Source organism: Typopeltis vanoorti, chromosome 8, assembly GCF_054136105.1.
Source record: "Typopeltis vanoorti isolate ZY-2024b chromosome 8, IOZ_Tvanoo_1.0, whole genome shotgun sequence".
NCBI lineage: Eukaryota > Metazoa > Arthropoda > Arachnida > Uropygi > Thelyphonidae > Typopeltis > Typopeltis vanoorti.
In genome coordinates this window covers 148,419,124-148,443,922 of record NC_143556.1, presented here as the reverse complement: position 1 = coordinate 148,443,922, position 24,799 = coordinate 148,419,124, and the positions used below count along the sequence as shown (strand labels likewise).

The 24,799-nt window shown below is 38.8% G+C and overlaps 1 protein-coding gene and 1 pseudogene across 2 annotated transcripts in view; both read left to right on the top strand.

The window, feature by feature from the left end:
• LOC150104418 (serine/threonine-protein kinase MARK1 pseudogene) overlaps positions 1–24,799 on the top strand; it is a 296,493-nt pseudogene that overhangs the window by 123,063 nt on the left and 148,631 nt on the right. The gene's annotated exons all lie outside the window — the stretch shown is intronic.
• Scox (Synthesis of cytochrome c oxidase) overlaps positions 22,732–24,799 on the top strand; it is a 228,126-nt gene continuing 226,058 nt past the window's right edge. Inside the window, exon 1 of the mRNA XM_090397003.1 lies at positions 22,732–22,868. Within this exon, the coding sequence (XP_090253129.1) occupies positions 22,803–22,868 (66 nt within the window). The 5' untranslated portion in view covers positions 22,732–22,802. The remainder of the gene's footprint in view (positions 22,869–24,799) is intronic.

The window sequence follows — 24,799 nt, the reverse complement described above, 5'->3', positions numbered from 1 at the left end:
AGATGGCAACACCATCTACAAGATTGTTTTTCTAAGTTGGCACATCTGTCATAACCATCGGTATGAAATTGCAAGTCATTCTATCAAGCAGTTTCGTTTATACAGCTGTCTTAAGCAAAAGTGTTGTCTGTATCCTTTGAATGGATAAAGTTGAGTATCGTGCGGTTATAAAATTCATTGTAAAAGAAGATTTAACGCCAAAAGAAATTCATTCGAAATTCATAAAACTTTGTGGGCACTCTTCTCCTTCGTTTTCGACAATTAAGAAATGGGCTGCCGAGTTTAAACGTGGCAGTGCCAGCTTTGAAGATGATGCACGTGAAGCACGTCCAAAAAGTGTAACAACACCTGAAATCATTGATCAAGTGCACGATATGGTATTGGATGACCAGCGAGTCAAAGGGTGTGAAATTGCTGAGACTATAGGCAAAGAACGTGTAGGATATTTTTTGCATGAAAGCTTTGCCCAAGATGAGTGCCCCACTTACTTATAGCAGATCAAAAACAAACTCGCATGAAAATTTTTGAAAACAATGCTTGAAGCGTTTTGACAAGAATAAAACTGATTTTGTGCATCGATTTATTACTACGGATGAGACTTGGATTCATCATTAAACACAAGACTATAAACAGCAGTCAAAAAAGTGGACAGAAGCCAGTTCAGCGCCAAAGAAGACAAAGTCGGTTCCATCAGCAGGAAAGGTCATGACATCGTTGTTTTGGGATGCTAAAGGTATTTTGTTTATTAATTATCTTGAAAAGGGTAAAACAATAATCAGTATTATTATTCCAATCTTTTAACCATACTAGATAAAAAAATTCTTGAGAAAAGACCCGGTTTGCAGAAGAAAAAATCATATTTCATCAGGACAATGCACCTGCCCACAAAGGTGTTTTCGCAATGAGAAAATCACGGGAATTGCACTATGAATGGTTGGAACATCCACCCTATTCCCCAGATCTGGCTCCCTCTGACTTATTTCTCTTCCCAAAACTTAAACTCTTCCTTCCTTCCTGGTCAGCATTTTTCTTCGAATCAAGAGGTGATTGCAGCTGTAGAGAGGAATTGTACATATGTTACTGAGAACCCCTATAGGGACAGGATAATGGCGCTTGAGAATCGCTGGAATAAATGTATTAGTCTTAAGGGAGATTATGTTGAAAATTAAAACTGATTTTAATATATAAATTCCTTTTTTCATTGTTAGGCAGAGAACTTTTCAAACCACCCTAATATACAGTATAGTGTGAGGATCAAACAGCCTTGGCGTCCCTTAATAAGATTCAGAACTTTTGCTGCGATAATTGCAGCAATCCTACGGGGTATACTTTCTACAAGCATACGATTGTGATCAATGGGAATTTAGGACCATTTTCTTGTAAACGGTTAATGAGGTCTAGGACTGTTGAGGGGAGAACGTCCCTTGACTTCATGTGACACACTGGTAAAAGACGTTAATCTGGCATCCGCCACACTCCTACCCTTTCATCTGCTCGGTAGAGAGTTTAGCCTGATTCGTAGCTCAGCTTTCCAGGCTTCCACGTCCAACTGTCCATGCTCTTAACACCACTGATGACGATGCTGCATGTTGGTTCGCTCACAGGCTTGCACAATGCGGTGCTGTCATGGAAATCCTTTTTGTCAGCCAAGGTATTAAATGTTTCGTGCAGAATCGTGTTCCGGTCGATGCCCGGAACACTGTATATTTATCATGTCTGCTCGGCCTTGGAATGGTTTTACATATTATCCTTCGTAGTACGCTAGTCATATTTGGTCAGTATGGTGAGTCACCCACTGCAGTATCACTTGCATTTGACTCCCTGCGCTTCCATCTCATATGGTGTCACTGATTTTTGACTTTGGATATGGCCCAGTTGTGAACAGTTTGCTTAACAGAGATCCCTGCACAATGGAATCCAATCACAATGCCTCTTTTAAACTCTCTCAGTTCCCTTGGAGAGTATATACAAATAATTCAGTGATTATTATTTTTGATCTCACTAACTGCATCAATTATTCATAAATTAATTTTGTCTGTGTCAGAGAACACTATAGTCTGTGTTTCGTGTATGCGTGTATGTGCTAAAATTCAAACAGAAAGAGAGTGAATAAATCGACGACTGTGAGAGTCCTCTCTTTCATCGCTTCCTGCTTCGAGTTTGCTTTCACTGCCAAGGATCACATAGAATTCTCACTTCGTTAAAGAGATAGAGGAAAGCGAATTGAAAAGAAGAAGAAGAAGACAAAAAACGCGGTCGATATTCAAATAAACGGAGGAACAAATTGAATCTTGAGCTTTCGTTGTTCTAATTTAAAGATGATGGCTGGGTAGCACTACCATTCTACAAAGCCTAGCATGTCTAAAATAACTTTTTCCAATACGTTTTTTCTCTCTCTCTTTGAAAAGAGAGAGAGAAAACGTACCAATAATAGTATTATATAACTTTTGTAGGGGATCAGATGAGATCTTTTGCCTGGTCTCCCAAATTTGATACTTGAGTTCTGTAATGAGGAACATATAAAGTTTGGTTTCCATCTTCATCGGAAGAGGAAAATATAAAGGAATAACCTCATCTACCAAGAAAGCTGGACTTTTTAAAGCTTTTCCTACATTTATCCAGATCTGTTGCTCAAGTGGACAGTCATAAATGGAATTCCAGCACCATGTATATCTGCTATTTAGCGATATCCGATTATCTTATATTAAAATTTTAGCGGCACGGTCTAAATAAGACATAATTCAATACCCATAAAATTTCAAAATTTATATATCACACAATCTCTTACGTTTTATTTATAACAGCCTAATCACAGAAAATTTGGGCTAGTCATATATTTTGAATTATTCCAATTCGACAATCGGACTCTTTGCCGTCAATAGTATTTACGCTAACATACAGTCTACGGGAAACCTCAGCGGACGCATCGCTGCGTGATCGCCTTGATACCCTGGCTCAGTCGGATGTGAGGTTACCTGAAGGGATATAAACTGGAATTGACATATATTTGACGTCACGTTGATGTAATGCGCACCCATGGCTTTCATACTGTTACGGAACGGTCGTTGTCTGGTCAATGTGGCCGACTGCAACATAATAGTACGAAAGTTATTGGCGCACAGTGCATCAACCTGACATCAAATGTATGTAACTGCTGGTTCATGTCTCTTCCGGTGACTTCACATCCGATTGCGATCGAAGACTGGATGCTGGGTTTTCGCTCGGAAACCTGATTAACTAAGGCTCTAAATAGAGCCTTAGGATTAATGTAAACACTGTTGGAAGGGAAAGAGTTCGATTTTCGAATAGGAATAATTGGATCGAATTGGATGTGCAGAATCAGGGAAATTAGATTTATTAAAAGGGAGGGAGTAGATATGCAGCCCTTTGGGAGGCAGCTGAGTGTATGAATGAGTATAATATGCCCGAGCGAAAAAAGACAACAAATCAGAATGGGATAGTTAGTATAAGGCATCAAGGTAGGGAATGGGCTAACGGGGATCTGCAATTCATGTACACTAATGCTAGGAGCATTAGGAACAAGCGGGAAGAATTTTTGGCCTTGGTTGGCGCTTCCACACCACAGGTTATTGGCATTAGGGAAACATGGTTGAAACACGACTACATTCAAGCCAATGGGATTGAATGTGATGGTATAGTGTGTGTTCAGGAATGACAGGGAGAATAAAATGAGGGGAGGAGTATTGTTGATGATAGCTGATGAGCTGCAGCCAAGAAGAATAGAAGTTGAATTGCAGGATAGAGAAAAGAGCACATTTGAAGCCATTTGCTGTGAGATTGTGGCTAGCAGAACAAAATATACAATATTGGGTGCTGCTATAGACCAGGTGATGTAAAAATGGTGGAGATAGCATGCACAAGCCAATAGAAGAAATGAGTGGAAGGAGGGTAATTATTATGGGAGATTTCAACTATGGTGGCATTGATTGGAGTGAGAAGAGGACACACACGGGAGGAAGGAATTAGATTTTATGCGGTTATTAAGGGATAACTATCTGCGAGCATGTAATAGAAAATACTAGGGGTCAGAGAGTGCTTGACCTAGTAATTGCATCTGAGAATTTGGCTGTAACTAATATGACCACATTGCCACCAATCGGTGAGAGTGATCATAGGGTCTTGACTTGGGAGGTGGCTAAAGGTGTGGAATTTTCAATTAAGACAGGGTACATGTGGAATTATCGGGCTGGAAAGTATGACAAGCTTAGGAGTTTGATTGGTTCAGTGCCATGGCATGTACAACTGAAAGGGCCAGAAGGTGATAGTGCATGGGAGGCGGTTAAGAAGTGTTTGCAGGAAGCAATGGCTGACTGTATACCTAGAGTCCGAATAATAAATCAAGTACGGGTTAAATAGATGAATAACACCATTAAGCTTGAGCTGCAAAAAAAGAAACAATTATGGAAGGAATTTATGGAGAGAGGTGACCGGCAGGCACATGAACGGTGTAAAGCGCAGGCCAGAAGGGTAACGAGTGTGGTAAGAAAAGCAAAAAAGGATTACGAAAGAACATTGGCCATTCAGGCTAAAGAGAATTCTAAACAGTTTTTTAGATATATAGCAAGTAAAAGGAAAAATGTACATGACAGAATGATTTTAAAGAATGCCGATGGTAGGGAGGTAACTGAATCAGTTGATATAGTTGGGTTACTGAGTGAGCACTTTGCAAGTATATATCATCCAGGAGGTGACATTGTAGAAATGAATGAATCAACAGATTATACGGGAATTGTTGTGAATGAAGTGGAGGTAAGTAGGCTATTGCAAAACCTCAATGTCAATACATCTGTGGGATGGGATGGTAACCCAGCTCGTGTTGTACGTTAAGCGGCTAAAGAATTGTCAGTACCCTTGATCATTTTGTTTAATTTGAATCTCGGGTCTAGGTTAGTCCCGAGGGAGTGGAAGGAGGGGATAATAGTTCCACTGCATAAAGGAGGTTCCAAGACTGCTGTTGTAAATTACCGACCAATTAGCATATCAGGTATCATTCTCAAGGTCTTGGAGAAATTAGTCAAGAAAAGAATACAGGATTGGATAGATGAAAATGGGATATTGTATGGGGAACAACATGGTTTTGTGAAGGGTAGATCATGCCTCAGTAACTTGTTCAAGTTTTATAACACAGTGATGGCTGAACTGGATAGGGGTAATGGGTTTGCAGTGATACTACTGGACCTTCCCAAGGCCTTTGACTGGATACCACATGGAACTCTAATCATCCCATAGGAGCAGATGGGGATGGATATAGGGTTGATGAGATGGATAGGAGGGTGGTTAATGGAGAGATACCAGAGAGTGGTTTATTCAGGAGTTGAGTCCAAAAGACGGCTTTTAACTAGTGGTGTTCCACAGGGTTCTGTTCTTGGACCACTACTTTTCAATTTGTACATCAATGATATAGGAAAGGATCTGAGAGAGGAAGTGTTCACTTGTTTGCCGATGATGCAAAGTTGGGTAGAGCAATTGTGAGTGCACAGGATCAAAATTTTGCAGGATGGTTTGGGTAGTTTGGAGGACTGGGCTAGGGAAAATGGATGTCAATTTAATGGGCCAAAGTGTAAGGTTATGCATTTTGGGGTAAAAAGATTAGCAGCAGTATATCACATTGGTGGAGCCATACTCCAGAAGATTGATGAGGCCAGGGATATGGGAGTGTTGGTGGATAGGAAATTGAAGTTTAGGGGATACATTGCAAAAGTGACTAAATCAGCTCATCAAATCACTTGGCTTCTGAAAAATACTTTAACATGCAGAGACAAACAATTTGTTGTTCATCTGTATCGAGCCTTGATAAGACCCCATCTGAACTACTATGCCCAGTTATGGGTGCCAGAGTTTCTTGGTGATGGGGAGGAAGTGGAGGGGATCCAGAGACGAGTGACCAAGATGATAGCAGGTATGTGGAATGAACCTTATGAGAATAGGTTGAAGATTTGTGTGTTGCAAAAATTGGTCGATTGGTGGAAAAGGGGTGATATGATTGAGACATTCAAATTACTGAAGGGTTTCTATAAGATTAATCCAGAAGATATTTTTGAGAATAGGACTGGTGGCGGGAGGACTAGGGACCATACATGGAAGCTGGGCAAGAATGTGGTTAGCAGGGGTGTTAGAGCTAGGTTTTTTACTTGGAGAGTGATGAATGAGTGGAATTAGCAGCCAGAGTCTGTTGTCGGTGTTGTGACAATGAATGAGTATGACAGATATGTGCGAATATCGAATAGATGTTCATGATGTTAGGGCCTCTCTCGATGAGTCTTTCGACTCCTTGGAGTTGCCCATAATTTTTTTTTTTTTTAGTTTATTATCTCTCAAATAATTACATGAATATACTAACACTTAGGCAACAAAGCATCTTTTTCTTGCAAAATGGGTCAGTAAGAATTATAATTACTCTTAATATCATTATCATTTGCAGAATTTCTCATTGACACAAGAGTAAAAAGTGTGTATTATTACCATTAATAATAATCATAGTAATAGTGTTTATTGTTAATGACTCACAAGTTAAACAATATTACTTATGTTGCAGTTTATATAATAATAATTTTTTTTAAATTTAAATTGTAAATTAAATATATAATTTTAAACTTAAATATATAACTGAAGTATTACTATCACATTTTCTATTTACTACTAGAATTCATTACAGAATGTTAAGTGAATAATGTTAGATAAATACTACTACTGGGATGTAACTCAACTGCACCCTCGAAGCTTTGTAATTAGCTTATCTGAGGGTGATACTGGTTATATATACGTATATTTGTTATCGATTTGGTTGCTGTGTTGGAAGTAGGCAGATCTTTGGGAGGTCAAATGAATGACCTGAAAGGTCGGATCAAAGTGAAATTGCTGATATACCCTGTGTTATTGCATCTGTCTTGATGGTTCACATTCTTTTTTTTATTGTGGGCTTCTTTTTGAACTATTTAGGAGGCTTTTTTCTTCACAGTGGCAGCCTTTCTATGTCTTCTGTGCTTTTAATTTGTATCGGCTTTGAAGTTTGTGACTTCCTTATGAATATCTTGGCATCTCTGGTCCACAAAAATTGGTAATTTTTTTCCATTTTTGCTTTTCTTGCTTGGTACAACAGATTCTGGTTGAATGGTGTTAAATATTCGGATAGGAAGATTGGTGTATTGTCTTGTTGTGCGTTCAAGTCCTTGGCAACTGGTTTTTTCTGCCTGCTGGCTTTTATGAGATTGTCTCTTGTGGACTTGCTTTTAAGACGAATTATGACTGGTGCAGGTCGTGGGAAGTCTTGGTTTTTGCTCTTCCTAGGAATTCGATTTACGGTCTGAATGTCGTTAAGCTGTAGGGGTATATCAATTACATGGCCTAATTTTAAAACCACGTCTCTGAAGTTTTCTGTAGGTGCAGTTTCAGGAAGACCGTTTATGACGAGATCTTTTTTATGTTGTTGCTGATTTAAACGTTCGTATTGTAGTTTTATAGAATTAAGTTCTTGACGGAGTTCGGATGTCTCTTTCATCAAATTGTGTTGCCTGTCTTTTAGTGCGTTAATGCTCATTTTAATGTCTTTTACTGTTTGTAACACTTCTATAACTGCTAAATTATTATGTTTTACCAAATCTTCATATTCACTAGATTTTTTTGTTATTTGTTCGTTCTGTTTCTTAAAGAGTTCTTGCACAAGATCTACTAAGCTGGCTTTTATAGTCACTACACCGTTTTCTATTAGTATACTTAAAGAGTTTAAATTATAGGACTAATAATAATAATAATAATAATAATAATAATAATAATAATAATAATATTAATAATAATAATAATAATAATATACCAATTCAACTTCCTCTTTGGAAATACAATGTTCTGTCAAGTGCGCTTCCGACTGATGCTAAGCAATATGGAGTATATCCGAAGAGGAAGTTAAATTACTGAGCGAGAGAAAAATAGTACAGTTGTTGCGTTGATTGGAACAGAAAGAGACGACGTTCGAGAGCACTTGGAAGTTTTAGTGGAGAAGATAAAGTTTTAAGGAACTTCTTAAGGAAAAAGGTGGATAAGAGTGTTATGAGAGAAATAAATATTTATCCCAAAATTAACAGATGAAGTGTCTTTATATGAAGCAAAATTGTGACAGATAAAAGCGATTATATATTATTTCCCGAAGCATCGGACAGTTTTCACAGCAGAAAGAAAAAAAAAAAAAATCAGCTAACGCCTTTTTATTCCCGTATATACGGGAGTAGGCGAGGCCATTTAGCCCTATCTAACTTTTGGAGACTGAGTGGGCAGTTCAATCTCCACTGGTACCCAATCAGAGACAGATGGCCCAAGGCTATCACTAATTAAGCGGTACGTAGTGAAGAGAGACGGCTCAAATGTGCCACCATCTCGTGGTCCCTAACCCTAACACAATATATTTTTAATGTCTGAAATAATGTGGGTTCTACGGTCGATTTTCTTGAGTTTACAGGACGAAAAACCCGAGTTTCCGGGAGAAAAAACCTGCTTGCCCGTGCCAGAGATCGACTAACTCGGGAACCGGTCGAAAAAAGGCTTAGAAAAATTTCCTCTATTCGCCGACTAGACTCGAAACCAAGACTTCCTTCGTGCGGCCAAGTGCGGTGGTGTGCAAACGCCACATCCACTGAGCTACACAGCAGCAGAACGAAGTCGAAAGTAATCTCTCTAACGGAAAAGCCGTACGTCTCCGTGCTGGTAATTGCACGAAGTAAGATCTTGAGCCCAGTGGCGCACCCAGAGGAGGGAAGGGGTCCCTTTTCTTCCCCTAAAGAAAAACGAAAAAACACTAGAACATTTTTTCCTAATTAATAAAATTTATGTCGTGTCTTGTCTTCTATTTCTATACTAATTATGAATTAGCGATCATTGCGGATGCTCAATCATAGGTCGTATGCGATGCGTAGTGTGTATTCTCAAATCGTCTACTCACCTCGCCCCCCCCAAGACTAAACCCTGAGAACGCTACTCCTTAAGCCTGTTATTTATAATCAGATTAGTAGCTAGTACTCTATGCACCCTTTCCTTTTTCTTCAAGAGGGAAGAACATTTGATAACATTTAGAAGTGGTAACAACAACTCACAAATTGACTACATTTTGACTAGAAGAAAACATCTTAAGGTTGTGACAAATTGTAAAGTAACTCCAACAGATCAAGTGGCACAACAACACCAACTGCTGTGCGCATACTTTAAAATAAGATCGAAGATAAGAACTTCTGGTTGCCATAGGATGAAGACAATTAAGTGGTTTCACTTAAAAGAGGAGAGTGTGAGGAATCGTTTTAGGGAGAGAGTGTTAGAGAGGATTTCGGATGGACTGGAAAGTGTACAAGATTGGTGGAAACATAATTCAAAAGTAATCCTGAGCTGTGCAGTCGAGGTGCTTGGTGAGACATCTGGAAAGATTAGAGAGCAGAAGGAGGGTTGGTGGTGGTAGAATAATGATGTACAAGTGGCAGTGACAGCTAAGAGGAAGGCAAAGCAGAAGTGGGATGAGTCAAGAGTGGAAGAGGACAGAGAGGTGTACAAAGAGAGAAAGCAAGAAGCCAAGAGAGTTGTGGCACAGGCGAAGGCCATGGCATATCAAGATCTGTATGATCAATTAGAAACAAAGGAAGGAGAGAGAAAAATTTACCAACTAGCGAAATGTAGAAATAAAGCAGCTAAGGACATCTTACATGTGAGGCAGATCAAAGATGCTGAAGGAAGAGTATTGTGGAGGGATGTGGACATAAGAAACAGATGGAAAATATACTTTGAGGGACTTTTGAATGAGGAAAATGCAAGGACTCACAGAGGAGATGGGCAGCCTTCTGAGGGGATGGTGCAGAACATCAGTAGAATGGAAGTGACGGAGGCCATGAAGAGGATGAGGAATGGAAAAGCAGTGGGCCCCGACAGAATTCCAGTGGAGGCATGGAAGGCACTGGGGGAAGAGGGAATTGACCTGCTGTGGGACTTGTTCATGAAAGTTTGCCAACAGGAAAATATACCCGAGGAATGGAGGGAGAGTACTCTTGTTCCCATCTACAAGGGTAAAGGGGATGCACAAGACTGTAAAAATTACAGAGGAATAAAGTTGATGTCCCACACAATGAAGATCCTAGAAAGGGTTCTTGATGGTAGATTGAGAGAGGAGGTGGAGATTGCAAAGGAACAATTTGGCTTCATGCCTGGTAGATCAACAACAGATGCTATCTTTGGGTTACGATAAATGATGGAAAAATATCGAGAGAAACAAAGGGAACTACATCTGGCATTTATTGATCTGGAGAAAGCATACGAAAGAGTGCCAAGGCAAGAAGTCTGGAGGTGTCTGAGGGAGAAAAAGGTGACAGAGAAATATGTCAGGTTGGTGAGGGAAATGTACAGAAATGTGAAGACAAGTGTTCGGACCTGTTTGGGACAGACAGAAAGTTTTCAAGTAACAGTTGGCTTACATCAAAGGTCAGCATTAACTCCGTTTCTGTTTAATGTTGTGATGGAGGTGGTAACAGAGGAGGTGAGAGAAGATGCACCTTGGACAATGTTGTATGCAGATGACATCTTGCTGTGTGTAGATTCAAGAGAAGAAGTGGAAACTAAACTGGAAAGATGGAGAAAAGTACTGGAAGAGAGAGGTATGAGACTGAGCAGAAGTAAGACAGAGTATATGTGTTGCGCAGTGGGCGGTGGCCAGGAGACAGATATGGAGCTGGAAGGAAATGTCATCAGAAGGTGAGAGACTTTAGATACTTAGGTTCAACAGTGGAAGAAGATGGAGGAGCTGAGAAGGAAGTGGGATGCAGGATACAAGCGGGTTGGAGGAACTGGAGGGAGATGGCCGGAGTGTTATGCGATAAGAGGGTGCCGATCAATCTGAAAGGCAAAATTTATAGGACAGTAGTAAGGCCAGCTATGACATATGCTATAGAAACTGTGGCCCTGAGGAAAAATAACATCAGCAGGATGGAAGTAGCAGAGATGAGAATGCTTAGGTGGATGTGCGGTGTGAACAGAAAGGATTATCTGAGAAATGACTATGTCAGGGGAACAGTGAAAGTTACAAACTTAGGAGCGAAAATACAGGAGGCAAGGTTGAGATGGTTTGGTCATGTGATGAGGAGGGAGGACGAATATGTGGAAAGAAGGGTCATGCAGATGGATGTGCAAGGAAGGCGGAAGCGTGGGCGGCCAAAGAAGAGATGGAGGGAGCTGGTAGAAGAGGACTTGAAGATGAAGAACTTGGATGTGGTGACAGCCCAAGACAGGAAGGTGTGGAGGAGACTCCTAACAAACAGTGACCTCCACTTAAGTGGGAGAAGCTGTAGAAGAAGAAGAAGAAGAGTAGCTAGTACTCCATGTAAATTAACGAGATTGAGCACTAATTTCCTATGATGGTGAGGTCTCCTTTTTTAGGGTATTAATACGATATTACTTCTACAGAATTCCGAAGACATATATCTCGTCTGTAAGATACGAATAAATAGCATCGGTGACACGAACGCGCACGTTCACTTATAGATTTCTACTGTGAAGTAATTCCGGTTCGGGCATTTTCTATTCTTGCATTCTTTAAGAAATTGCTTGCTCTTAAAGAGTGCAAGCTGCGCACTATTTTAGCCTCATGTAGCACGTAAGAAACAATGGCCACGATGGAAGATTTAGTGTTCCCAGTTGAAAGGTCTGTTTATCTGTAAAAGTTTCTTTACAACGCTTGTAAAATTTCGGTTGCTATCTTGAAATTTTGTTAATCGGCTCTTCTTTTCTTTTCGCGGTTGATTTCCATTGAAACCTAATGCATAAGGCCAGGATACGGTATCCCTTGCATTTTTATTGTATGTACCGATTTACTTTCTTGGAAAGCCTGCAGCGTGTTCCTCTGTGTTGAAATTTTCTCTCCACTTCCCACTTCTTCAAATTTTCCTTTACAGCCGCTTTGAAACCAAGCCACTTTTCACAGTTCGGTCCCTATGCAAATATTATTTGCAGAATTGATGTAATATTTCTTGATAAATAACAAGATTGGGGTTCAGTGTCTACAGTCCAGATTCACTGTTTGCTCTACCTGCTGGGTTTAATTCAAGGAGCAATATACGATGATTAGACACTTGTCAGGTTGGTCATTCAGAAAAATATGCCATATATATATATATATATATATATATATATATATATATATATATATATATATATATATATATATATATATATATATATATATATATATATATATATAAACGGTGCGACCGTTGGGTGCGTATACCGTTAGAAACCTTATAGTCAGGTGGCCATACCATCAATCTGCCGCTAACAATCTGCCTTCTATGTCTTTTTGTACGTTATAAAAATTTCCTAAAATTGAAGGTCTGATTAGTAACCGACTCCCTCACTCCTCGGGCTGCTGAAACTCCAGAGAGAGAAAAGAGGACAGTAAACCGAGAATTCTTTTTATTTTTTTATTTATTTGTATGTAGAAAAATGCGATTCTTGAAGAAATTGAATCTGAGTGTTGTACAAAAGCATAATTTTCCAAATCTGATCCTGCTTTTTATTGGATAGACTCTCTTACGTTAAGAGTATCCACAGTAATTGAACCACTTATTAGTGTTTAATTTTATGCTGCAGTTAATTCTTGTAATGCTTCGATTAAGGCCTGTTGTTCCGCTTATTGTACCTCTGAACCCATGCTGTCTAGATTGGTAATGAAAGCATACATAAGGTCCAGTAAGTGTCCATCTTACCCAATTTGAAACTTGTAAGAGCCTTGTGAAGATTAAAATAGGCTGACTGAACCTAGCAACTTCCGATAACTATCTTTCGGCTGTTAATTCTATCCTTTGTAGAACGGAACGTATAAGTACCTGTTCTCCTTCGGACTGTCACGCTATTTTAGGCGGGACAACTAATTAAAGTTGACCTCATTTTTATCTGGTCTTGCATTTCGACTTCTTGTTTTTGTTTCTTCCTTCCTTTTTACAATTTTTCTTTTACAACTGTTTTTTTCCCAATTAGTAACATAATTCATATCCTTACTCGAGGATTCGGAAAGTGGAAGACCAATACTACTGATAACTTCCTCTATTCCCTTATTTACTTCTTTAGCAGAAGAGCCTACCTGCTCCCCATCTCACTGCAACGGACACAAAATCGTGACTTATTACATGGCATGATGCACATTGTCCACTGGGGGGGGGGGTATCCGTTAACTTCTTGCCAAGTAGTGTGGACTGTACAAGTATACCAGTTAATATTTCACGAAAAACGTAACAATACAGAAAGAACAGTGGACACTCACTTATCTTAACGAGAAGATAAGCTAGTTAATATCTCAAATTATGTAACTTTTACCAACCTATAGGGGTTGGTAAAGGTTATTTTAGCAGGGAGAGGAACCTATACAATTGCATATAAGAGGAACGTATACAATTTTAGCAGTGAGAGGAACCTGTAGGTTCCTCTCCCTGCTAAAATCAATTTCTCTCAAAAGAATAATTTTAAAAAAACCTCTCCCTATTACGTTTTATTCTCAAAGAGAGTAGGCGAGGTCTTTTAGTCCTGACTAACTTTTGTAAACTGGACGGAGAAGATAACCAATACCACTCTTAGCCAATTACAGAAAGTTGGCCTAAGACTCTTCGTAATTTCTGAATTGGCTTTCGTAGGGGGGGGGGGGTATGGCAGCAGCTTGAGCCATATCGTAGTCCCTTACCTAAACACTATATACCCTATATAATTTGTCTGAAAAAGTGTGAACCGTAGGATACTCGATTTTCTTGAGTAACGAAATGAAACCTCGAGTTTTCAGGAGCTAAAAAAAAAAAAAAAAAAACTCTACTTATCTGTGCCAGATGTCGAAATAACTTGGAAACAAGTCGAAGAAAGGGGGGGAAAATAAAAATAAAAAACGTTACTTTATTAAACAATAGAATAGAACTTGGAATGGTCTATCATTGGGGGCTTGAGCCCTTCCGTATTTCCCTTCATCTTTGTGGCTGGTGGGGGAGGGTAGCGATACGCCACCATACTAGGGAGATGATTATGAAGCAAGGTGGTTTCCGATTGCCTCCCTTGAGCAAGTGTTCATGACTCTGGCCATGTGTGCTCACGGGACGGTTTGACAGTTTTGAAGAATGAAAAACCGGGAAAACCTCCATATGAAACAGATTAACTCACCTTTAGTCGAAAGAAACTAGATAAACGTCCCTCACGTCATAGACGAGAATCAAATCCAGGTCTTTCCGACCAAAGGGCTTCGCCTATACCGACTGAGCTACGGAGGCTCGCTGAAGCCCTAACTATGTAAACATTGCATAGATCTTCAGAATAAAAATATTTTGATAGTTTGGAGTATCCCTTAACAGCAGTAATGATAGCAATAGTGGTTGCTTTTTTCTGAAAAAAAAAAGGTGACGGTACTCACCATGAAGATGTTATTACAGATTTCTACACTTTTAATATATCCTATAACCTCGTCCCCTCTAGATCGCTTCTTGCTTTTAGTATCAAGTGCAGAATGACGACATCGGAGCAGCCATGAGTGCACACATATTCTAGAGTTGAACTGAGTGAGAAGAGGTCCTACTATCATGATGAACATCAGTGCAGAAATTGTCCATACAAGCAGAGATGACCTAGAGTTACTATAAGATTCATCTGAGAGAAACCCCTTTCACATTCCCTGGAAGATATTGCAATTGTGCCCAAAATGTGCTGAGGAAGAATTATGACTTTATTTAGGACTTTATTTTCTTAAGCAAGTTTTTTTCTTGAAGATATTCACGGAAACCATGAACTGCTTCTCTTTCATTTAAGCGAAATTTAAATGCTAACTTTTAAATTTCAGCTTCACCAAATGTCAAATGCTTCCCAGGATTTTCTGGCCAATACTTGGAATCTAAAATTTTAGCACATTCAGGCAAATCAGCATCCACACCTTCAAGCAGACGCTTTCCCACAGCTTCTTTTAGACTTTTATAGAAAGCAGATGAACTTATTTCAGGACTGTGTCTTTCATTTTTGTGGAGCTCAATCCCTTTGAACTTCATGTTCTTCTGACTTTGAAGAGAAATTGTGTAGTATTGACCAGGATTTTCAATTCTTTCTTCAAAAAGCTGTACTGTTTTCTTTATCTTCCTGTCTGCTTTGTACAAGTCAATATTTCTCTCTTGTAAATCTAGATGTAGTTCACTAAGTTCTTGGAGAGCATCACACATAAGGCCCAAATCAAGAACCAACTCGCATTACTTTTACTTAAAAGGCCCTCATAAAGAAAGCGATCAGTTTTGCTTCTTCTGCTGTCTTCTTTTGCCTCCAAAAAGTGATGGACGTGGGCTTTAAAGTCTTGCCACACTGCAGAAACAGCGCGAAAGCTAGATGCAACCCAGCGAGTGCTTAAAAGTCTGCCAATTTTAAGAAGTTGAAGTTCTAGAGTCGCTGCACATTCCTGTAGTTTCCTAGCATTCTTGGATGAAGCATGATAAGTCACATAAAGTTTGTTCATGAAACTATTAAAGAGATTCACTCCTGCCACATTGTTCAATGTGCCACTAACAGACAATTCAAGGTGATGGCTAGCCCAATGTCAGAAAATAACAATAAGAAATGTCTCTTGCATTAGCCTCCTTACATCAATACGCACACCAAACAACACGGCTGCACCATCACAAGTTACACACAACAAATAATCCTAAACCCTCAAGATGACTAAATAAAGAGTTTAGAATTTCTCTAGTAGTTACATCTGATAATTTGATCAAATCTAGGAAAAGACTCAGGAACCTAAAGTTCAAAAAGAACTACACGAACAATAACAATCAATGTTCTTGTGTTGTAAATCAGCTACTGAAAACAAAGACAAAAAAATAAAACTCAAGCCCGTAAAGGATGGAATATCGATAGGTACATGGAATGTCCGTACACTATGGGCAACTGGAAAAATGAAATTACTTCAAGAAGAAATAATGAAATACAGATGCGAAATCGTGGGTATTTCAGAAATGAGATGGACACTGTCAAGTGAAACAAATGGTGGAAGAGTTCTCTCGTCAGTAAATGAAAGTAAGCATGAAGCAGGTGTAGGTTTCCTGCTAAGTAACAAGGCCTGTCAGGCAATGAAAGGATACAAAGCTGTTAGTGAAAGAATAATAGTTGTAAGATTCAGTGCCCAAACATTTAATATCGCGACCATTCAAGTATATGTGCCCACTATGGAGAGTGCCGATTAAGACATTGATGAAGTTTCGGTACCTCATCAACTAGAAATTGATGAGGTACTGAAGCAAGATATACTCATCGTTGGAGGAGACTGGAATGCAAAGATTGGCAGAAATAATACAGAATGGGAAAAGGTCATTGGAAAATTTGGATATGGAAAAAGAAATGAACACGGAGAAATGCTTCTTGAATTTGCCACTGATAACAACTTGAATATTTGCAATATCAAATTCCAACAAAAAGATTGTCGTAAATGAAAACGGCGCTCCTTCGATACCAGGCATAGGAATATGATCGACCTGATATTAATAGATCAGAAATTGAGAACATCAGTTCAGCAGTGCAGATCATTCCAAGGAATGATACAGAAATACAAAGGAAAGTTCCATAAGGCTGGAGACATCTCAAGACTAAATGAAGACAAGCTAAAAACAGCATTTCAAAACATTCTGGAAACTAAGCTTAAGACCACAAGTGATAAACAAAATATAAACACAAGAGCAGAACGACTGACTATAGTACTAAAAATGCAGTTGAGGAAGTAATTTCTGAAAAATAGAAGATCAATAATAAATAAATAACTAAGGAAACCCTGAAATTGGTACACGGGAAAAGAGAACTGAAACTTAAAAGAGATAATTCAGAGGCAGCAGATGAGTTATACCGTCAAAAATGTAATGAATTGCATAAAGCAGCAAGATCTGATTAAGCTAAATGGTTAGAGGACCAGTGCAAAGACATTGAACAGTACAATGGAGAACACAAAACAAGAGAGGTCTACAAACTTATAAGAAATGTCAATAGGAAGTGGCAAACAAGATAAGTAGCAGTCAAAGATGAAGATGGTAAAGTATTGATGGACAAGACTGAAATCATACACAGGTGGAGAAGAAATTGCAGTGCACTATATAAAAATCAACTATATAATACTGCAACAGAAGTAATCAAAGAACTGAAAGCAATCTGTCCACCAGCAGAGATCTTTGAAAATGACACCTTGGAGGAGGTGAATAAGGCTATAAAACATCTCAGGAACAACAAGAGACAGCATAATAGGTGAGATGCTAAAATACGGGTGGAGAAATGGTTGTAAAAGAAATGCATAAGCTCTACAATGAAATATGGAGATCGATCAGGGTATGCCCCCCAAGAGTGGAAAAAATCGGTCTTGGTTATTCTTCATAAGGCAGTGCTTTAGATTGCACCAATAATACACAACTATTGCATTAATGAGTTATCTTGGCAAAGTGCTGATGAAAATACTAACAGAATGCCTGAAGGGGCAATATGAAGCACATCTTCTGGATGAGCAAGCCGGATTTCAAAAGGATCGAAGTACAGTGGAACAAATACCGGCATTAAGACTAATAGCAGAGAAAGCTCAAAGAAAGAACAAAACGTTATACTGTTGTTTTGTGGACTTCCAAAAAGCAATTGATAATATTGACCAAAATATAACATGGGCTGTCTTGGAGTCCTATGGTGTGGACAATAAATTGATCCACCTGTTGAAAGATATAAACAGCCAAGCACAAGCAACAGTCAGGAGAGCAGGTGTGACTGGAGATTGGTTTGCTACTAGTCAAGGCACAAGACAAGGAGACCTAATATCACCAAACATCTTCATCACACATCTGGGAAGGACACTAGATAAGATCAAGGAAGAAGGTGGAAGCATTTCAATAAATGGAATGAGAATAAACTGCCTCTGCTTTGCAGATGACATCGTCCTTATTGAAGAAGGTGCAGCAAGGCTAGACAGCACACTGCAAACACTATACACAGAAGGAAAATGGACTAAATGTCAACTTTGAAAAAACTAAAACAATGATATTTGGAAAGCAGGAGTTACTGAACAAAGTTACCATTGAAGGATTTCAACTGGAAGATGTGGAACACTTCACATATCTTGTATGCCACATGATGTATGATTTGGACCCAAAAAAGAGGTAAAAATTAGAATAGCCAAAGCAACAGCTATCTTAAAAGCCATGGACAAAATATGGAACAGCCGAGCTATAAACATGCACACTAACTGCACATTGAGGAAACCTGTATTTTCAGCAGCATGCGCTATGAATGCAAGGCCCAGGTATTGCTGAGAGAATCTGAAAGGATGATATTGGCATTTGAGAGGAAGTGCTATAGAAAGATCATGAGAATAAGCTGGATACAGAAAGTGAACAATGAGGAAATCTATAGATGAATACAACCAAAAAAGAACCTGATCAAGGCAATAATCAAAAGGAAACTAAGTCTCTTTGGCCATATATGTAGAATGAACGATGAGAGAAAATTAAAAACGTTGGTGTTTGGAATAATTGAAGGAATGAACAAAAGAGGAAGACCAAACAGAGAATGGGGAGATGCCATCGTCAAATGGTGCATAAACTCTATAGTCAAACTGAGTCATTTTGCACAAAATAGAATGCAGTGGAAGAATCTTATGAAGATGGCATCAAACACTTACAGGCGTTGAACCCATGGTTGTTGTTATTGTTGTGTTACTCACAGTTCTCAATTCATCAATATGCAACGATATATTGTTCTTGGAGTTCACTATAAAAAAAATCAGCTAACGCCTTTTATTCCCTTGTAGGGAGGAGGCGAGATCTTTATACCCTATCTAGCTTTCGGAGACTGAGTGGTTAGTTCAATCTCCACCGGTAGCCAATCAGAGATAGCTTGCCCATGTCTGTCACTAATTACAGCAGCCACCGATGAAGTGGCTGGCAGACGAGTGCTGCATCTCTTGGCACCGAACCCTAACAACATATGTTACTGTCTGAACTAATGTGGGTACTACGGTCGATTTTCTTGAGTTTACGGGACGAAAAATCCGAGGTTCCGGGAGGAAAAACCTACTTGCCCATGCCAGAGATCGACTAACTCGGAATCGACCGAAGAAAGGCTTAGAAAATGTTCCTCCATTCCGCGATTAGACTTGTACTTAAGTCTGACTTCGGCCGACCAAGCGCAGAGGGCGCAAGCGCCACTTCCACTGAGCTACACAGGCATTGGAGTTTATTATATTGTCTATTAATGTTTTAGACAATATAGGAATCACTTTATTGTCTATTAATGTTTTTCTCATTTCATCTGCGATATGGCTCACAATGTTAATGCAAATATTTGCAGAATTAAGAATATATCCCATGTCTAGGCCATTAAGTTCCTATAAATTTATTTCGTCTTCAAAGTTGTAAGCAGTTCGAAACACTTTTCCTGTTACGTCTTTATTATGAGAGAAATTATTTAGGAAAACTTTCTCTGGTGTTTTGTTTTTTGCTTCAGATTTTATTTTTTGGCACGCTTTGTGCGCTGCTCCTTTGTGCGCTGATCGTAAATCTGCCTTTCTTAATGACATTAATTATTGTTTGCTAGATTCTCCAAAATGACTGATTTTATCATTTGCCCACTCCACTGAAATTTTCGTTCCCATGTATTTATCAACGGCAAGACTTTCGACATCACGATACACTTTACAGCCAAAAATTTCATTCTTGACATGCAGCCACTCGTTTCTCTTGCAGAAGTAATTTTCTGCAAAAGTGTCCAGCATTCGGGTCAATCATTATCTTTTTGGATCTTTGGGCTTGGTTTCGTGATCCTCTTCACCAAGTGTATTTTCGGTACTAGTTTTCTGTTTTACAAGATCACAAGTAGATTCAGCAATTTCTGCTTTTCGGCGTTCATTTTTTTCTTATTGGCATAAAGTAACTTGAACACCTGTCTGTTGCAGAGTGAATATAGAACTGATAAACTGATATTGGAAGCAATCGGATGCCAACAGAACTTCCTGTTTCTGGCTGCATACCAACCTATGAAATAGGAAAGCAAGGAACCAACTTATGAGTAATCATACCCGGCGATATGGTCTCTTAATAGCTGGTCCCGGCTATTAAGCAACCACCAGTACGAATTCCGTCAAAGCCATTCAACAGGAGATCTACTCTCTTACATCACCCATCACTGCACAAATGCCATGGAGAAATTGGGTGAATCCCAAGTAGTTGCACTTGATATCTCCAAAGCCTTTGACTGAGTCTGGCACAAAGGCTTACTAAACAAAGTCCCATTGTTTGGATTGCCTCAGGACTTCTGCAGAAGGATTGTCAGCTTCCTCTCTGCATGCATCCTATGTGTGATGGTAGACGGCTCCCTATCCTCTCAACATCCAATTAATGCTTGGGTCCCAAAAGGTTCAGTTCTCTCACCGACCCTCTTGCTTCTATATATCAATGACTTACTTCAGTTGACCTCCAACCCAATACACAGTTTTGCAAAAGACAGCACATTACATTCCTCCCTTTCATTTGACATAACCCAACCCTACGCGATTCACCTCAACCCGCAGAACATCAGCCACCACTGCCCTCAATTCCGACCTCCAAGCCATCCGTCAATGGAGTTCAGATAACCTCGTCAACTTCAACACTAGTAAAACCCAGTTCTGTCTTATTTCTCACAAAAATGAAGAATATTTCGCCAGCATGTTTTCGATAACACTCAAATTCTCAGACAAGATGAAATTTCTCTTCTCGGAATTACCTGATATCAAGCCTCTCCTTCCATAAACACGTCACAACCATTGCTTACTCAGCTTCCAAAAATCCAGATTTTCTCTTTCGCTCAAGATGCTACTTCACCTATAAACAGCTGTTAACACTATACAAGTCACAAATCCGCCTAGTTCTCGAATACTGCTCTCACATCTGGAGTGGGGCTCTAAAAGACTCTCTCACAATGCTTGATTCAATACAGAGGAGAGTAATTAGACTAATAAATGACCCATCCCTCACCAACTCACCTGCCCCCCCACTTTCACATAGACATTTGGTCTCTGCAATCTGTATATTCTATAAATCATGAAGGTTGTTTTCTTGATCATAAATAGTAAATAATAATATTTGGTTAACCGATCAAGTGTTGATCAATATTTTATTAATTAACTGGACCAACTAGTTTCGCCACACTTATCTGTTGGCTTCTTTAGGGCACTAACATATAGATTTAAACACTCTCACAATTATGCGTAACTGCAAAACTGACAAGAATAAAAACTGACTAGAATAATTACAAATGAAATAGTATCGAACGTGAGTGAAACACGTATCGCGTGTACAAGATCAGCTAGCTGTTGCTGAGGAACCTTCTGTAGTTTGTATTAAAGTTCATTTCTTCCGTTTTTAAGGCTCTGATTAGGGTTTTCCATATCTCTGGCAGTATTAGGCCTTGATTTCTGTTAAGGTTCACAGCAGAACGGGCGACTGTGGCTGCTTCTTTGAACATTCTTGAATGGTAATCTTCCTCTAAGTAGGGGGAACAGCTTTTGTCCCACTCGATGACATGGTTAGTTGTGGAGAAATGAGACGGTAGCCCAGAAATGTCCTGTCTGTTGTTTTTGACATAGCCAATGTGCTCCTTTTGCCTGATTTCGAGGATTCTCGAAGTCTGTCCGATGTACTTAGAGCCACATGAGCATGGAATATTATAGACTCCAGCATATTTGTAGAAAGGATGGTTGTCTTTTGGAGATCTTAGTAGTTTACGAATAGTATCTATAGGTTGAAATGCTACTCTTATTTTGTGTTGTTTGAGGAGATTGGCGAGCTTGTTGGAGATGCCACTTACATACGGAATTGCTATCGTTTTTATATATTGAATCTCTTCTTGTTCTCTTTGTGGTGGTTCAGAGAAAAGGATTTTATTGACTAGTCTTCTTGGATAACCGTTCAAGTACAGATTGTTGGAAATAAATTTTAACTCATCTTGAAGGGTCTTGTTGTCCGTTGAGATGCAAATAGCTCTTTTCTTTAACATGTGTATAATGCTGAGTTTATGTGATATGCGGTGAGAGGAGTTAAAATGTAGGTAGCGACCTGTATTGGTCGGTTTTCTGTAGACCGATAGATTTAAACTGCCATCAGTTTGTTTTTTGATTAAGATGTCTAAAAGCGGAAGTTGTTTTTCTCTTTCAAGTTCCAGAGTGAATTTAATAGAATGATGGAAAGCGTTGATCTTTTTGAGAAAATCATATATGTCATCTTTGTTGTTGTTCCATATGATGAAGATATCGTCCACGTATCTAAACCAAATTTTAGTTCTAGGAAAAATTTGTGATAGGATCTATTCTATAAATATTTTCATGGGGAATGTTCATCTGAGACAGGATTCGCAACACACCACCCATATACGGTACTAACGTACTACAGGTTGACCAATCAACCTCCTGTATATGGGCCCCAACATAAAAATAAAAAAATCACAACTGAAAATTCAATTCCTGAACACAGTACCATCTACCGGAATATTTATAATACATTTTACAGTCAATAAATCGCAAATTTATAAAAACTTAAGGAAAAAGGTGCCGGTACTGCGTACTTTCAGAAAAAAAAAAAAAAAGTAGTAAATCGGCTGGAAATAGTAGTAAATCGGCTTCGAAACAGCTTTTCTTTTCTTTTTATTTATTTTAAACAAGCAAGTAACTCGAATTTCATGTTCAATAATAGAGGGCGCAATAACAGCACGCATGTTAAGTTTGGCTGTGTAGTGGAAAGTTGGTTTTCCTTGGGTTATTTGTGATGAATTTATCATTTGTTTATGGATTATGGAGAAGTAATAGAAATATAATAGCTATCAACACACAGGTAATGGAATATGATTATTTGTCAGTATATTTATTATTATAAAAAACGCCCACGGAGGTCCACCGTATACGCAGTTTATCATACCGCGCCTTAAATATATTCACTGTCTCTGCGCTCACCACACTCTCAGGCAATGTATTCCAATCACTCACCACTCCATACAGAAAACCTGCTATTCACTCCCTTGTTCACACTTCTTATATAGCTTCCAGGAATGCACTTGTTCTCTTTCTACCTTCACTCATTCTGTGCAAAACCTCCCCGATATTAATCTTATAATAACCACTTAACAGCTTATATGTCTCGATCATATCTCCTCTCCTCCTATTCACCAATTTTTGCAAATTTATTTGAATTTCGTGATTGCTTTGTAACCCCCTTTAGTTTGGAGCAGCTAAGGGCATTTAAAACTTGATCCACCTTAGGATAAGATCTCAATTTAGTGTTTATAATGTAAGGAAATGCATTGACCATCATACGATAAGATTTTATTTAGTGTCCATAAAGTTAGGAAACGTACCACAAATAAAGCCAGGACGCTGATTTGTTTTCTTCTCAGTTGAATCATAATTTCCTCTTGAGACGTTATGATTGGTATGGTGGGCGTCGTATCTTAACCCTAGATATTAATTTTTCTAGTGACACTTCAGATCTGCAATATGTCAAGTAAAAATCACGGATGTTAAAGATTTGGATCAAACAATGCATCGCAAAAGTTGACGATTGCTGGTGAGCTTGCCATATTCATATTCCCAGTAAGCTGTGGACATTTCCCACAGCTCACTGGGCTTTGCCTGGTTATATGGAGTATATTTCGCAAATGCTGTAGTAATTTTATGACTATTATTTTTACATCTTAGATTGTAAATATGAAGTTAAGGGAATCTGGATATTATTATTGAGATGACACAATTGAGAGAGTGAGTAAAAGTGATGATCACAAAAATAGTAGTTTGGTGGATATATTCTTCTTTCTTTCCTTCCTCCTATCTTTCCTATTTTACTTTTCTTCATCTCTTGCAGTGGGAGTCTGCCTTCTCTCCCAGGTGTTTGCCTTACTTAGTAGGCTAAACAAACACAGAAGGCAATGGCAAACCACTTCTGTATATATTTTGTCAAGAAAATCTTATGAACAGAGCTGAAAGATGGGACACCCAGGTTGGAAGGAACTGAAATGACTACTGGGGACGAGCAAAGAGGAAGTTCCAATGAAGTTAACAAGAATGATGATGCTCGACCAAAGCTTACTGGAAGTTCAACTTCTGATAGTTGATCTCAGAAGAGGATGCCTCTGATTTACATAAAATGGGAACGTGGAATGTAAGAAGCTTATATCAAGGAGAACTGGTGAAGAAAGAAATGAGAGGAACTGGAGTTAGGAATCAGTGAACTGAGATGGACAGGAATGGGTCACTTTGATGCTGATGATTTTATGTTGTATTACTTTGGACATGAAAACCTTTGAAGAAATGGAGTAGAATTTATAGTTAGAACACAGAAAATACATTTTGGGTTTCAAATCAGTGTCCTATAGAATTTTTCTAATCAGAATAATGGCATATCCAGTGAGTGTTACACTCATACAGATAAATCCATCCACTGCAAATTCAAGTGAAAATGAAGTCAAAGAATTTTACAGAAGAATGCAACAAGTAGTATACAGTATTGATAAAACAGATTTTCTCTTGATATTAGGTGATTGGAATGCAAAAGTGGGTGAAAAAGAAGAATGAGGCATCACTGGAAAATTTGGTTTAAGACTGAGAAATGAAGCAGGAGAAAGGATGTTGGAGTTTTGTGTTGAGAACAGGTGCTTTGTGGCAAACACTTCTTTTCAACAACATAAAAGAAGATTGTACACATGGACTTCACCTAATGGAGAATACAGAAATCAGATAGTTTATTTTGTTGCTAGCAGAAGGTGAAATGCT